The sequence below is a fragment of the Cherax quadricarinatus genome, chromosome 5, assembly GCF_038502225.1.
Source record: "Cherax quadricarinatus isolate ZL_2023a chromosome 5, ASM3850222v1, whole genome shotgun sequence".
Taxonomy (NCBI): Eukaryota; Metazoa; Arthropoda; class Malacostraca; order Decapoda; family Parastacidae; genus Cherax; species Cherax quadricarinatus.
Window position 1 is genome coordinate 20,143,999 of NC_091296.1, and position 17,147 is coordinate 20,161,145.

General features: G+C 40.4%; 2 protein-coding genes across 8 annotated transcripts in view; one reads left to right on the top strand and one right to left on the bottom strand.

Moving 5' to 3' along the window:
- Window positions 1-1,719: 1,719 nt before the first annotated feature.
- LOC138854933 (uncharacterized) lies at window positions 1,720-8,910 on the bottom strand. Its single transcript, XM_070101019.1, has 2 exons — window positions 8,775-8,910; window positions 1,720-3,014 (listed from the first exon to the last, which is right to left on the bottom strand). The coding sequence occupies exon 2, from the start codon at window positions 2,886-2,888 to the stop codon at window positions 1,779-1,781; it is 1,110 nt and encodes a 369-aa protein (XP_069957120.1). The 5' UTR covers window positions 2,889-3,014; window positions 8,775-8,910; the 3' UTR covers window positions 1,720-1,778.
- LOC128684817 (protein FAM149B1-like) overlaps window positions 8,849-17,147 on the top strand; it is a 72,724-nt gene continuing 64,425 nt past the window's right edge. For 6 of the 7 annotated variants that reach the window (XR_011394113.1, XM_070100955.1, XM_070100967.1 and 3 more), the window contains exons 1-3: window positions 8,849-8,958; window positions 10,431-10,681; window positions 15,000-15,476. Coding sequence is in view for 6 of the 7 variants with exons in the window: in XM_070100955.1 (XP_069957056.1) it covers window positions 10,488-10,681; window positions 15,000-15,476 (671 nt within the window). In the remaining variant the exon portion in view is untranslated. The remainder of the gene's footprint in view (window positions 8,959-10,430; window positions 10,682-14,999; window positions 15,477-17,147) is intronic. The other variant, XM_070100961.1, reaches the window with a different exon arrangement.

Here is a 17,147-nt window from a genome sequence, read left to right on the forward strand (position 1 = left end):
TATTATCCTGCTGCTGCTCCCCACAGGAACAGTATCACTACAATCTCCCCCTTCTAAAATATCAGAGACAGTAATCTCCCAAACTCTTAGGTGGGCGACGTACACGTCCCGACCTTCGTAGCCCTTGAGCCTCTTCACCAGGTTCAATATTTTCCAGCAGGGTTTGACTTACTGCTTGTGGAAAATACTGTATATATTTTCCGAAAATACGGTAATTTATGGGTAAATAGATGCCCTATATTGTATTTTTAAAAGAAGTATGTTATCGAAGAAAAGGAGACTCGCCATCTTGGTTTTGAATTTTGTATTAGAAACGTTGTAATGGGAAGAATTTTTCGTGCTCTAGAGGTTAAAATTGGATTGACACTTCTCAAATAGGAGGCAAAATTGTTGGACATGCATTCCTGCATAACTTGAGATATCATACGACTGGACAAGACAGCTCCAGGAACCTCAGATAAGCTCTCTAGATTGTGTATAATTCTGGCCAGTGTTTTCATAAATTTAGTTAGTGAGGTTTTTCTGAGTATGATACAACTTAATATCCAGTCAAATTGGTGAGTGATATTAAGATATATTTTCCTTCTGTTATGTGTATGTGAATTTTTATATAATCATTTTTTAATATACAGTCCACAAATTTATATATTTACCAGTATTCCTGGTGTTTACCTGGAGAGAGTTCCGGGGGTCAACGCCCCCGCGGCCCGGTCTGTGACCAGGCCTCCTGGTGGATCAGAGCCTGATCAACCAGGCTGTTGCTGCTGGCTGCACGCAAACCAACGTACGAGCCACAGCCCGGCTGATCAGGAACTGACTTTAGGTGCTTTTCCAGTGCCAGCTTGAAGACTGCCAGGGGTCTGTTGGTAATCCCCCTTATGTGTGCTGGGAGGCAGTTGAACAGTCTCGGGCCCCTGACACTTATTGTATGGTCTCTTAACGTGCTAGTGACACCCCTGCTTTTCATTGGGGGGATGGTGCATCGTCTGCCAAGTCTTTTGCTTTCGTAGTGAGTGATTTTCGTGTGCAAGTTCGGTACTAGTCCCTCTAGGATTTTCCAGGTGTATATAATCATGTATCTCTCCCTCGTGCGTTCTAGGGAATACAGGTTTAGGAACCTCAAGCGCTCCCAGTAATTGAGGTGTTTTATCTCCGTTATGTATATTTCATTTAATTAATAGGTCCAGAGCAACTTGTGGTTATGACAGTGGTAGGTATCGAAGGGGGACATTTTTTGCGACCTAGGTGTCCCAAATTCCTACTTGTCTATGTAACATTGATAAATAATAATTATCTTTGTTATCATTTACTGTTATGTACATAATTAGTTACATTCAGATAAATGCAATTTTCCAAACTGCTGGAGCAGAATCCTCTATTTCCATAGGGGTAGTGTCAAGGGACTTTCCAGGAGAAAACGAAGCATCTTTCACATCTATTGGTGTATTATTATTATTATAATCAAGGGGGAAGCGCTAAACCCGGAGGATTATACAGCGCCTGGGGGGGGGGATGTGGAAGGCATTCAGGCTTAATTCAGGGAACTGGAGCACAGATCCAATTCCCTAAATCAAGAGCCCCTCACCAACATCAAGGAACCTTCCTTGAGGGGATCTATTGGTGTATCTTGAGATTCCACACTAATGGGGATTTCAACTGGGGCTAAATGTCTTGTAGATACTGTAGTCTCTTCACCATTTTGGTAGCGAAGTTAGTTAGTTTAGTTTAATATGTTTATTATGCACCCCATACCCATCCTGTGGGCGGTAGTCAAAAGATTACAGAGGTACATAATTGGTCCAGGGACTGGACTCCAAAGTTTTGATAGCTGAGCAAGTTACAGAGGTAATGAACTCACAATTTACAAAGGTAACGAACTCACAATTGTGGTAGCGAATGTGGGCGTAATGTGGATTAGCTTGCAGGAGCTCTTCCTCTTCCACTAAAGGATCCGTCTTGTTCATCCTACGGTGACTCTTCAGGAGAACGGGTCCAGGATGGCATAACCAAGTGGGCACGGAGGCTCCCGTAGAGGAACGACGTGAATAGTTGAGGAGTCTTTCATGAGGGGTTGCATTAGTAGCTGTGCACAGCAATGATCTAATAGAGTGAAGAGCATCAGGTAAGACAGTTTGCCAGTGTTGAACAGGTAGATTGCGCGACTTCAATGCATGACATACTTTAGGAAAGTGACCTTTCTTGTGGCATTTATGGCACATTGCTTCACGAGCAGGACACTTTGGACGTGGATGTCTTGAAAAACCACAAAAGAAATACACCGTACCTGCTGCTGCTGTCACTGAGGCAGGTTCCACAGTAACTTCATTGCAAGAGTCTTGGTCAGGAATTGCAGCACTTACCACTCGAGAAGGCTGAGTGGTACTGTATACTTCAGAATTCTTCTGGGCTGAATCTAGAGCTCTTGCCTGGTCAAAGGCAGCGGCTAAGTCGAGAGTTTTATTCTCCAATAAACGCTGCCTTATTATTGGTGATTGCAGGCCACTGATAAAAGCATCCCTGATGGACTCTTCACAATACTGAGCAGCTGTCACTGCTTGGAAGTGACAGTCCTTACCTAAAATTTTCAGTGCTTGAAGGTATTCCTCTAAGGATTCATCAATCTGCTGACGGCGAGTTGCAAGGAGATAGTGTGCAAAGATTTCATTTGTAGGTTTAATATACTGAGACTTGAGGGTTTTGATAGCATCTTCGTAGGTATTACACTCAGAAATAGCAAAATTGATGAGCAGACTTAGTTTATCTAGATCTTCTTTAGGAAGGGCTCCCAAGAAGTTTTCGAAAGTCTTAAACCAGTGCTTCCATTCCTGAGCAGCCGTTGATAAGCTGGGGTCACAGTCTAGCCTCTCAGGTTTCAGTAAACGCTCCATGTTGTGATGTAGTCTAGCGCAGGATCACCACCAGGTAGCCCAGGATTCTTTGTTCAATAAATTGTTGTGATAGAAACACAGGCCTTATCTCTAGGCTTTATTGAACATAGAATCTTCATAGTACTTCTGCAACAAAATATAATGACTAGTACATCTAATAACGGCTTCTACAGGGATGGTGATGTCTTGCATATGTCAAGAGAAAGGTTATAACTACAGGCCACATATTTAAACTCACCATGTAATCTGCATCACTAATATAAGGATAGAAGAGAAGAGAATCACACACCATGTGTTGGCGCCCATGACACACACCAAACTGTTGTTGTTGTTAAGGGCCCCGAGAGGTGGTGCAGTATTATCCTGCTGCTGCTCCCCACAGGAGCAGTATCACTACATGCTCCACCACTCTCCTCCCGATGAGCTTCATGACTTTGCATACTATACACGTTAGTGACACAGGTCTGTAGTTTAAGGCTTCGTGTCTGTCTCCTTTTTTAAAAACTGGGACTACATTTGTCATCCATACCTCAGGTAGTTGCCCAGTTTCAATGGATGTGTGGAAGATCTTTGTTAGTGGCACACACAGCATCTCTGCTTCCTCTCTAAGGACCCACAGAGAGATGTCTGGTCCCACAGACTTTGAGGTATCAAGTTCACATAGCAGCTTCTTCACCTCTTCCTCGGTTATATGTACCTCATCCAGCACTTGTTGGTGTACCTCCCTGTTCTGAATTCCTGGAGTCCTACCTGTTTCTACTGTAAATACTTCTTTAAATCTCATGTTGAGCTCCTCACATACCTCTGACTGTTGTTTTCCTCCTGATGTGGCTGTACAACAGCTTCAGGTCAGACTTGACTTTCAATACTATGTCATTTTCGTATTGTGTTTCTATCACAACAGAGCACCTGAGAGGAATCGACAAGGTGGACAGAGAATGTCCCAGAGACGGGACACAACAACAAGAGGTCACACTTGGAAGGTGAAGACTCAGTTGAATCACAGGGATGTTAGGAAGTATTTCCTTAGTTACAGAGTAGTCAGGAAGTTGAATAATTTGGGAAGCGATGTAGTGGAGGCATGATCCATACACAGCTTTAAGAAGAGGTTTGATAAAGCTCATGGAGCAGGAAGAGTGACCCAGTAGCGGCCAGTGAAGAGGTGGGGCCAGAAGCTGTGGCTCGAGCCCTACAACCATAACTAGGTGAGTACACACACACACACACACACACACACACACACACACACACACACACACACACACACACACACACACACACACACACACACATATATATATCAGTAACAACACTGCCACTAGCCAAAGATTAGAGCCTATGTCATTTTGGCCCACCTCATGGTGAGCGAAAATCACACATGATGCTCTAACCCACAGGAACACGCAATCCTACAAGAATCACACACCTAGCAGAGCTAGGTGTTTTACCGTGATCTGAGGACATATGGTGGTGTGGGTGCCTCTGAGTTAATTTTATTCCACTCCCCGTTTGGTGTACTAGCCTCCACGAGCAGTATTTTATATTATTGTAATCATGATCAAGTGATTTTCGCTCGCCATGGGGCTGGCTAAAAACGACATGGGTTCGAATCCTCGGCTAGTCACAGTGCTGTTATTGATTAAATACCCCTTGTTCGTGGTTACAATAATATATATATTGCTCATGGAGGCTAGTACATCAAACGGTGAGGAGAAATTAGCTCTGAAGCACCCACACCATCAAATGTTCTCGGATCACATTACAACACCTAACTCTGCTGGGTGCGTGATTCTTGTAGGAATGTATGGTCCCGTGGGTTAGAGTATCGTGCCCCTGAAGGAAGGTTCCTTGATGCTGGTGAGGGGCTCTTGATATAGGGAATTGGATCTGTTCTCCAGTTCCCCGAATTACGCCTGAATACCTTCCATATCCCCCCCACAGGTGCTGTATAATCCTACGGGTTTAGCGCTTCCCCTTGATTATAATAATAATAATAGAGCATCGTGGAATTATCGTTCACCATGAGGCGGGCTAAAACATGGGTTCGAATCCTCGGCTAGTAATTTCAATTACTCAGATATGGTAAACATGAGGAAATTAAATCTTCATCAGAGTACAAAACAAATTCTGGCCACAAAATAGAGCGAAACACCAACGTCAAAGACCTGGGAGTGATTATGTCGGAGGATCTCACCTTCAAGGACCATAACATTGTATCAATCGCATCTGCTAGAAAAATGACAGGATGGATAATGAGAACCTTCAAAACTAGGGAGGCCAAGCCCATGATGACACTCTTCAGGTCACTTGTTCTATCTAGGCTGGAATATTGCTGCACTCTAACAGCACCTTTCAAGGCAGGTGAAATTGCCGACCTAGAAAATGTACAGAGAACTTTCACGGCGCGCATAACGGAGGAGCGCTTGAGGTTTCTAAACCTGTATTCCCTGGAACGCAGGAGGGAGAGATACATGATTATATACACCTGGAAAATCCTAGAGGGACTAGTACCGAACTTGCACACGAAAATCACTCACTACGAAAGCAAAAGACTTGGCAGACGATGCACCATCCCCCCAATGAAAAGCAGGGGTGTCACTAGCACGTTAAGAGACCATACAATAAGTGTCAGGGGACCGAGACTGTTCAACTGCCTCCCAGCACACATAAGGGGGATTACCAACAGACCCCTGGCAGTCTTCAAGCTGGCACTGGACAAGCACCTAAAGGCAGTTCCTGATCAGCCGGGCTGTGGCTCGTACGTTGGTTTGCGTGCAGCCAGCAGCAACAGCCTGGTTGATCAGGCGCTGATCCACCAGGAGGCCTGGTCACAGACCGGGCCGCGGGGGCGTTGACCCCCGAAACTCTCTCCAGGTAAACTCCAGGTAGTCGCCGTGTTGTTATTAAGTCAATACCACTTGTTCGTGGTATTTAATCAATTGAGAGAAACGACTGTTCAATTGCCTCCCAGCATACATAAGGGGGATTACCAATAGACTCCTGGCTGTCTTCAAGAAGGCACTGGACAGGCACCTAAAGTCAGTCCCTGACCAACCGGGCTGTGGTTCGTACGTCAGCTTGCATGCGGCCAGCAGTAACAGCCTGGTTGAACAGACCCTGATCCACAATGAGGCCTGGTCTAAGACCGGGCCGCGGGGGCGTTGACCCCCGAAACCCTCTCCAGGTAAACTCCAGAAATGAAATGTCGATGGGGAACGTCATAGGTGTGGTAACTTTAGACCTGCAAAAAGGCCTTCGATACTGCCAACCACAATATATCATGTAAGAAACTTCAAGCTATTGGTATAGGTTTTGTAGACTTGGTTCAAGTCCTTCCTTAGCAACAGGAGACAAATTGTCAAAATCAACAAAACGGAATCAGAACCCCTGCCAATAGCATGTGGAGTTCCTCAAGGTAGTATTCTGGGTCCCTTATTATTCCTTTGCTATGTTAACGACATGCCTATTTGTGTCAAGTGAAAACTACTGTATGCAGATGACAGTGCTCTGTTAGTGTCAGGTAAAGACCCACAATATATAGCTAATGTATTAACACTGGAACTGGAGTCCTGCAGCAAAGGGTTAGTAGACAACAAACTATCGTTACATCTCGGGAAAACTGAAGCCATTCTCTTTGGCACGAAACATAAACTGAGAAGGGTAAATAATTTTAATGTCCAAGTGTAATGGGGAACCCATCACGTCAGTTTCCTCAGTAAGATATCTGGGAATTCCCTTCGACCCATGCATGTCAGGAGAATTGATAGGGAACACTGTACTAAAGAAAGCTAATGCCAGACTGAAGTTCGTCTATAGACAAGCACAGTGTCTACCTACTGAGGCTCGCAGGACTCTATGTCTAGCCCTTATACAATGTCATATGGACTACGCTTGCTCTTTATGGTACTCTGCCTTGACAAAAAAACTGAAGGATAGACTGCAAATCACCCAGAACCAGAGGAGTCGCTAGGGTTGATGTCACCCAGGGCGGAATCTTTGGTGTCACCCGGGGTAGCATTTTTGGTGTCACCCGGGGTAGCATCTTTGGTGTCACCCCCATGAAATCCAAGGGCGGGGGGATATGGGTAGTAAACTCCAGTTACATCACTGCTGCATGACCAGTGACTAATGTTTAGCAACGAGAACGTTTAAAAGCCATAAACCGAACTTTATTAATGATAAAATAAATAATCGTAGTAATATTGAGGAAACATAAACTCAAATACCACTTTGAATACATGCAACAGATCTTACATTTATTCATCTTCAACAATGAAAAAAAACTTGAAAAATAAAGAAAAATAACTAGTTCCGATTTAACCTTGAGTACAGGTAACATCTCAATGAATCTGACATTTCATTTCCTTGTCTCAATCCTGCAAAATCATCTATCATATCATTAAAATGAATGATTTTCCCTATATAGGCCTATTTGTACTCTGTAATCCTATAATAGGCTATATAGAAACGAAGGATTTTTCTTTTAGGTTGCTGCAGCATGGTTTTGGTCATTAGTGTTACCTTCTTTAAAGGCTCTATGGTGTCACCCCCTAAATGGTGTCCCCCCCTAAATGGTGTCACACGCCCCCCCCCCCCGTTACGACGCCACTGCCCAGAACAAAATTGTAAGATTCATTCTGGACCTGGGTCCAAGAGAATATGTAGGCCAGGGTGAATTACAACAATTGGATATGCTGAATGTTGAAGACAGAGTAAAGCAACTGAAGCTAAATCAAGTTTATAAAATTGCTCAATGTCCAGAATATCTTGCTGCCAATTTTGTCAAGGCTGGGAACCGGAGCAATCATAGTACTAGGGGGAGAGAGCACAACTTTGTAGTACCCACAGTCGAGGTCGAGGTTCTGACCTGAGTTTTGGTAAGATGGGAAAAGAAGAAGGATGGGTAAGGATGGAAATGGGGAAGGGTTGGGAGGGTGGTGGGGAGGTTGGGTTTTTAAAGGTAAGTGGCCTAACCACTTTGGTGCAATTTAAATAAGTGTGTGAGTATGTTGTGTTATTCATGAAAAAGTTGTATTCATAAGATAGGTATACTTCCTGCCCATCAACTGCACACCGCTATACCAGCTATATACTGGTGTGCCACTGCATTGGAAGGATGTGTACTGTTTGCAATTGCTGTTATTTTTCGCGCAAGAGGTCGGTCGTAAGGCTGCAGCTGCAGGTGGTAGTTGCAGATCGTTTGAAGGAGGTTGGTTTGCAGGCCCGGAGTTGGTTGGTTAAACAGTTTCTGAGGTGGTGTCCTGCTGTAGGATGGTTGCAGATATTATAAGGTTAGTTGTAAGGTGTTGATTGATAGAAGTAGGTCACCCAAAATTGGGAAGCGTTAATCCATGTTACTGGACGTAGAATGGTTCTGGTGGTATTCATTCTTCTGGGAGGTCACTCAGGATTCTTGGTCGAGGGGAGTTCTCATTGTTAGTGGCCAGGCTTCAAACACCTTCTATTGTACAACAATAAAGGAATGGAACAGACTGCCTGCACATGTCAAAGCCAGTCATAGTATGAACCAGTTCAAGAAGAGAGCCAAAAGGTACCTGATGAATGTAGCTACAGAAAAGGAGGGAATTATTTTTTATTTTTTTTAGCTAACACACGTGTAATTTTGCCTTATTCGTAGTAATGACCCTCGTACTGTAGATAGTCTTAATGACCCTCATGTAGTAGCCTTAATGACCCTCGTGTAGTAGATCGTCTTAATAGTATGATGATAAGACATTATCTCCTTTATAATATAAGAATAAGGTAAAAGGACCCAATGGAAATAAGTCACTCTGACTTTTTTGGGTTATCCTAGGTGCTTTACACATATGCTGCTGTCTATGATAATCTATGTAACTGTATTTGTGTATACCTGAATAAACTTACTTATAACTACAGTGATAGTGAACCCGAGACACTGTGAATCCACGAACGACTTTGTGATCAATCCGGATTCCGCTATCGAACGACCACTCCAATGTTTACATTCTTGTGTGAGCAACGTTGTTATGGTCACGGGAAATGGTCCTTTATTGTTTCTTTAAGAGATGCAGCTATCCGTGTATCGTAGGTGAGCCTTTTAAGTAAAGACCTGTTACTCTGAAATATATACAAAGATTAAATTAAAACGATTAAATTATATATTCACAGGGAGATATTGTACGTACATCAGTTTTAAGATTCTTATTTTTTTTTATTTTGCTAAGTCATGTACTTAAATTATGTATATCAAGAATAGTTACATATTACACACAGTAGTTATAGATATATATGAAAGTGACAGTTATGAACTGTTATCGTCTTATTAGTCTTAAGTTAATTTTGGCCGAAATGCTATACATACAAAGGGGATTTTAGCATGTACACCGAACTGTTATATTCCTTTGTACAACCATGTGTCATGTCAAAATAAATTATTATGATTATTATTATTATTAATGGATATACAAGGACCCCCATTGAAAATAAAGTCACATTGCTTGAATTTATTGGATTATCCTAGGTTTAGTTCTGCCTAATTTATTGTGTGAAACCATTATAACAGTTTAAATGATGTATAAGGCCTTACTAAAAACTTATTTATTAGTAATTCCTCAAAGACAAAGTGTATCCATCAGGGCCAAAGATTTTATATACATTTGAGAATATTTGTCAGAGTTCAGAACTCAGTTCGATGAAGAATGTATACCATTTATGTACAGTAGAGCTTAGGTTGTCTTTAATTTTATGGAATTTTATTGTACATTTTAACTGGCATGCTAAGAACTAAGGAACACTGCAGTAAGCTCATGGCTCAGCAGTAGCATTTTGGCTCACAAGTGTAAGTAAGTTTACTAAGGTACAGGCACACATAAATACAGTTACACAAATTATCATACATAGTAACATATATCTAAATTACCTAAGATAACCCCAAAAAAAGTCAGTGACTTATTTCCATTGGGGCCCATGATGGACCATGGTTTGATTCTTGGCCCAGTGGAGATGTTTGGGCATGTCTCCCAGTGGCTATTGCTCTTGTTTATTTAGGAGTAAATAGGTACCTGGGTGTTAGTTGACTGTATACCTGGAGATGTCTGGAGAGGGTTTTGGGGGTAAACGCCCCTGTGGCCCAGTCTGTGACCAGGCATCATGGTGGATCAGGGCCTGATCAACCAGGCTGTTGTGAGTCATATCATGAGAATCTAAGGATCTCAGTGGAAATAATGTACATTGATTGGCTTTGTTGGACTATCCTTGGTAAATCTTGAGCTTCTTAATTAATTCATTGTAAATATTTGTTCAACACATCTACCCTTCCTACATCTTCCTTGTTCCTTTTGTCTTTAACCTAATTCTTTTGATAATTCTTCCAAACATTGGTATACTCAGTAGACTTAATCAATTATAATTCCACTGTATTAATAAAGGGTGTTATACTTTTCCTGTATCTGCACTATTTTTAGAGATGGTTTATAATTATAATAATCATTAATTTTCTGATTTTTATATAGTAACTTTGACTTGTTACAGCTGTGCATCATAGTAATTTTTTTTTTCCAGCAGTGATGTAGCCATATACATATTGGCTTTAATGATAATGGCATAAGTTGTATTCAAATGATGATGATGATGACACAAGATGATGATGATTTAGAGGAGGAACTATGCTGCCTTGATATCCGTGATGATCTTGGGGCAGAAGACAGTGATGTCACTCCTACAAACACTCCTCCCAGTACACCCCCAATTCTGTACATTAAAAAGTATTCTACAGGCAAGCCAAATTATGAAGACCACATGGACTGTGGAAGGTATCAATCAATTTTAATTGCTTTAAGATTTGTCACTATTAATTAATAATTGAAAAGATATTTTTTAGTTGAAGTGGAGTACTCTTAAATTATGATTATTCAGACATTATTTTTCTAACATACTGTACTTTAGTTTATACATGTACACTGATATTCACAATTTACATATATTCCATGGAACTTTCGTGTCCAAATTGGGTGAGCCTGTGTGACAAATATGAAAACTTTCAAATCCATGCTTTCCCTGGTATGTCCATATTTATCAAAAGTTTAAGTAGTGTATGTGGTGCTTCCTCATATGGAGGTTTATGCAGCTACTATATTGATTACATTTGTGTCTGTCCAAATTTCTGAACTATTTTTGGCTAATTTTCTGATTTCTTTTACACTACAGTATTATTCATTTTTTCTAAACTTGCTGTTAAAGCAAGGAATAGATTGCATTACAGTTCTAACTCATAGTCATACCTTTGGGAAGTTCTGAGACCATACAGGTCATACAGTGCCTAAGGATTGGGAGGTAATTAGTTTTGATCTAAGGAAGGTAGGGTAGCTTCAATTCCTTGGAGGCACCAAGGCATGCCTCCCCAACCTCCTTAAAGTATAGGCAGGCTAAAAGCCATAAATACACATGGAGGCCTGCAAATGATGATAAGTAGGATGTCAGCAGTTTAGACTGGGACAAAGAAATTTTGTTCTCTAATTAAGGACCTTAATGAATGGAAAGAAGTGCAGAGTGTGCAATATTTACTTAATTGAGGATTGTCATCCACTTGTATGTTTGTGAAATATATTTTGCATCTTAAGAATTAAAGGGCAGGAATGAAGGGGTTTTAAGAATCTCTAGAGTAATTAATAGATAAATATGTATTAAGAGATTGTGACAAGAGTGTGATGAATGCCACTGAGAGAATGGGAGAATCCTGATATTGTAAAGGCAGAAGATTCAAGATAAATAGCTAATTATTAAAAAAAAATTGGTCATTCAGCTTTATAAATAAAAGGTGTACTTAATAGATACAGGAATACTTTGCATAGCATGATTAATAGGTGCCCATAAAGTTCCACAGTATGCAAAACCACACTGTTTAAAACATTGTTATAGTGTGTTGATTAAATAATCATTTATTTAGGTAGGTTCACAAGCTTCTCTGCATGTCCTCTTCCCTTTCATACTTGTGTATAAAGAAGTACTCTATTTTTTTTTAACAAGTTTGCCGTCTCTCACCGAGGCAGGGTGACCCAAAAAGAAAGAAAATCTCCAAAAAGAAAATACTTTCATCATCATTCAACACTTTCACCTCATTCACACATAATCAATGTTTTTGCAGAGGTACCCAGAATACAACAGTTTAGAAGCATATACATATAAAGATACGCAACATATCCCTCCAAACTGCCAATATCCCCAACCCCTCCTTTAGAGTGCAGGCATTGTGCTTCCCATTTCCAGGACTCAAGTCCGGCTGTATAAAAATAACCGGTTTATGTGAATCCCTTCTCACACTCCAACAGCTTGTCAGATCCCAAATACCATTCGTCTCCATTCACTCCTATCGAACACACTCACGCACGCTTGCTGGAAGTCCAAGCCCCTCTCCCACAAAACCTCCTTTACCCCTTCCTTCCAACCTTTTCGAGGACGACCCTTAGCCCGCCTTCCTTCCCCTACAGATTTTTACGCTCTCTGTGTCATTCTACTTTGATTCATTCTCTCTAAATGACCAGACCACCTCAACAACCCCTCTTCAGCCCTCTGACTAATACTTTTATTAACTCCACACCTTCTCCTAATTTCCACACTCCGAATTTTCTGCATAATATTTACACCACACATTGCCCTTAGACAGGACATCCCCACTGCCTCCAACTGCCTCCTCACTGCAGCATTTACAACCCAAGCTTCACATCCATATAAGAGTGTTGGTACTACTATACTTTCGTACATTCCCTTCTCTGCCTCCATAGATAATGTTTTTTGTCTCCATATATACCTCAACGCACCACTCACCTTTTTTCCCTCATCAATTCTATGATTAACCTCATCCTTCATAAATCCACCCGCTGACATGTCAACTCCCAAATATCTGAAAACATTCACTTCTTCCATACTCCTCCCCAATTTGATATCCAATTTTTCTTTATCTAAATCATTTGATAACCTCATCACCTTTCTCTTTTCTATGTTCACTTTCAACTTTCTACCTTTACACACACTCCTAAACTTGTCCACTAACCTTTGTAATTTTTCTTTTGAATCTCCCACAAGCACAGTATCATCAGCAAAAAGTAACTGTGTCAATTCCCATTTTGTATTTGATTCCCCATAATTAAATCCCCACCCCTCTCCCGAACACCTTAGCATTTACTTCTTTTACAACCCCATCTATAAATATATTAAACAGCCATGGTGACATTACACATCCCTGTCTGAGACCTACTTTTACCGGGAAGTAGTCTCCCTCTCTTCTACACACCCTAACCTGAGCCTCACTATCCTTATAAAAACTCTTTACAGCATTTAGTAACTTACCACCTATTCCATATACAGTGGAACCCCGGTTAACGATATTTTTTCATTCCAGAAGTATGTTCAGGTGCCAGTACTGACTGAATTTGTTCCCATAAGGAATATTGTGAAGTAGATTAGTCCATTTCAGACCCCCAAACATACACGTACAAACGCACTTACATAAATACACTTACATAATTGGTCGCATTGGGAGGTGATCGTTAAGCGGGGGTCCACTGTACTTGCAACATCTGCCACATTGCTCCCCTATCCACTCTGTCATATGCCTTTTCTAAATCCATAAATGCAGTAAAAACTTCCCTATCTTTATCTAAATACTGTTCACATATATGCTTCAATGTAAACACTTGATTTACATATCCCCTGCCCACTCTAAAACCTCCTTGCTCATCCGTAATCCTACATTCTGTCTTACCTCTAATTCTTTCAATAATAACCCTACCATACACTTTTCCTGGTATACTCAGTAAACTTATTCCTCTATAATTTTTACAGTCTCTTTAAAAGTACTCATATGTAATAAAAAATGCATTTCACTACTACACTACTGTTAAGAAAAATTTGTTAAAAAATTTTAAATTATAAACCGTGCAATAGCAAAACTGGAACTGTTCAGAACCACGTTATCCAGTGTATTACTGTACTATGATAATAGGTAGTGCTGATAAAGGGCTCTTAAGCCATGGAATTGGAGCTGTTATCTTGACTCAAACGTGATTGCCTCCCATTTCACAGGTGCTGTATGTTCCTTATGGATTTAGATCTTTCTCGTGAATATAATAATGCTTTACTAGGATCCTCCAAGGGAGTAAGTAGTACCTTGATACTTCTGAAGGGCTCTTCATATAAGGAATTGGAGCTCACTTTCTCTAACTCTGATCAAACTGGATTATATCCCACTCCTCAGATGCTGTATGACCCTTATGTATTTACCACTCTCTTATAAATACATACTGTTTACTGTACTTTAATAATAATACTACAGTAATATGACAATAACAGAACCTCATGTGCAGTAAAAGTGTTTTTTAAGAGAGAAAGTGAAGGTCAGCTGTGAGGGATTGATGGTGAGCTGTGAGGGAGAGTGAGGTTGAGCTGTGAGGGAAAGAGAGTGAGCTAAGAAGGGAAAATGAGGGTGAGCTGAGAGATAGTGATGGGTTAACCTGACACAGGCTCAAGGCAGCAGACTAAGTTCATTGCATCAGGTGTTTGTTGATTAGGGGTAGTATGTGTGTGTTCACCTAATTGTGGTTGCAGGGGTTGATTCATAATTCCTGGCCCCACCTGTGTGTGTGAGTGCATGTGTGTGTGCGTGTGTGTGTGTGTGCGTATGTGTGTGTGTGCGTGTGTGTGTGTGCGTGTGCGTGTGCATGTGTGCGTGCATTCTCGGTAGGCTCCCCAGACACTTGACTGAGTTTGCTGCATAGATAATTTTGATGCAGTGGATTTTTTGTTTAAATGGACTCCCCATTATTTCATTATACTGAAGTTTCATTGTACAGTACCACATGTTGGATTATGACATTGCCTGCCAGTAATAAATATCTTGTTGTACATTTTAGAATATAGTACATAATTAAGATGTGTTTGGTTAATCTCATTCCTATGAGAAAGAAAATATACTGTTATACCAGATACTATTATACCATGTATGAGAGTTTGGTGTACAGTATATATCACATGTTTTTAAAAGACTGATGATTTTGAGTACAGATGAATGCATTTTTATGGACTTTATTATTTGCATATGGTATAATGTTTTAATATGAATAATATTTTTCACAGATATTCCAAACTTGAAGAATACGACAGCAGAACTGATTCCTCTTTATCGTGGGGTGATGATGAGTTCGAAGGAGAAGCCACAAGACAAGTTGGTCTGCTTTTTGATCAGTTAGATTTTCTTCTTTATAAAGAACATCTACCCCTCTCTCCTATACCATATTCCTCAGAGTGTAGTGTTGCAGGGAACTTACCAGGAAGATATTTGGTGGATACTACTGTGAAGGCAGGTAATGATGGAGAGGATTTATCTTCAGACATTGAAGATCTGTCAAGAATATCAGATGTAGAAAGAACTACAATAGTGAACAAAAGTGAAAGTTTTTATAATGTGGAACAAGTAGGTTCATCAGAGATTGTGTATAATAGTCCTAGACTATTGAAATCCAGTCAAGGATTTACTATTGTGGCAACTCATGAACCCACACCAGAATTACAAGAGGAATGCTCAAGCTGGGTACAACAGTTCCCACATTTCAGGTAAGCTTAGTACTGGCAGTTCTTAACTACACAGTTTATGAGAAACATCCAAGTTTGGTCATCTCTGTCAAAATAGTTTTTAGATTACTTGTAGCTCAGTAGTAGAGCATTAATATCCTAACAAAAGACCAACTGGCTCCAACAGAAATATGCTACAGTGCTTGGCTTTCTTGGCTTATCCAGAGATAGTAACTTTTGGGGGTTAATAAATAACCAAAGAGGTTTTTTTTAAATAGCTCTTCTAATCTTTTTATTTATGGTGCTAGGTATTATTAGCTAGTGGTTATTAAAACCACTATGCCATAATTCCCTTAATGTAGTTGAAGTGGTAGCTTGGCCCATTGCATGTATGCTTGCTTCAACCTCAGGACCACTTGGGCAGTTAGCAGCCTTTTGGAATAATTTGATCTCATCCTGGTTGCTTGAACCAGCTAATTTCCCCCTGATGCTGGGTCATCTTAATGAGGTGGTGGGGCTCAAGTGGTGTGTGCTTAGGGAGTAAGTTAGAATGCCACTCTTCTACAAAGGGTATCCTGGCTATGAACCCAACATCTCTTTCAGCATAAATAGCGAGGTTGATTCCCCTATCATCTAAATTTTCTTACACTGCTGATGTCTCCCGACTGAATCGTAGGCATGGATTGTGCAGTGTGAATAATAGAATTTGACTAGTTTACTAGCTTTATGATTATGATTACCCTAATGTAATATGAGTGTGAATTGGTCATGACAGTATTAAGTTGATGACAATAGAAACAGCATATATTCAAAGTGCTGAGCAACTTAATGGTTCTTTTGCTTGGTAAGTAAAATAAAGCAACAAACCTAGCTAGCTGTCTGGTGCTTGTTTAGTAATTAAAAAATTATGCATGTGGTAAAATCTTAAGTGTGAAATCATATTTCTTTTATGTGAGCATGAAAGCACTGCTGTGATGACATGATAATACTACTTACACCCAATACCAGGATGGTGTAAATAGGTTCACCTACATATACATGTACAGCGTTCTTTACTCGTAACTGCACTCACCTTTTGGGTATGAGACGGCCAAAAACATGATTAACAGCCTTATTATTCATGGGGGTCCTCAAATTTGCAATTAATAAGGCACTAGATTGGAAGACAGCAATCATCGAGGTAAGTACTACTATCCTGTCATTTGAGTGTGTAATGGGAGCTTGTTAACACTTTTGCACTCTGGTAGGATTACTGATAATTGACATATCTTACAAGCCTCTACTGACATTCGGTACACACACATCTTTGCTTCCCTTCACCTTTAACCTTCTACCTGCTGGCACCTTGTCAACCAGCCTGTGGTTAGCTTTTTTATAGATTTTTTTTATATTTTAGTGTGTTAAAAGATTCACAAAAATACAAAAACTCAGGACCACTGTTGAGAACATGCCATTTTACAGAGTTTTGTCAAATTCCTGAAGCCTAATTTCACTAGCAGCAAAAATTATGCATACTGTGGCACCAAATTCTTTATAATTTTAATCACACATAAAATTAGTTGTTTATTTTACTTATCATTTATTTTTATGGCTATGTACAGCGTGCACAAGTGTTTATTATTGTTTTACATGTGTTTCAGGGTGTGGTACTCCCTGAGTACTATTTGAGGCACAGTGCTACATCACAATCTATGCAATTTACCTCCTCATTCA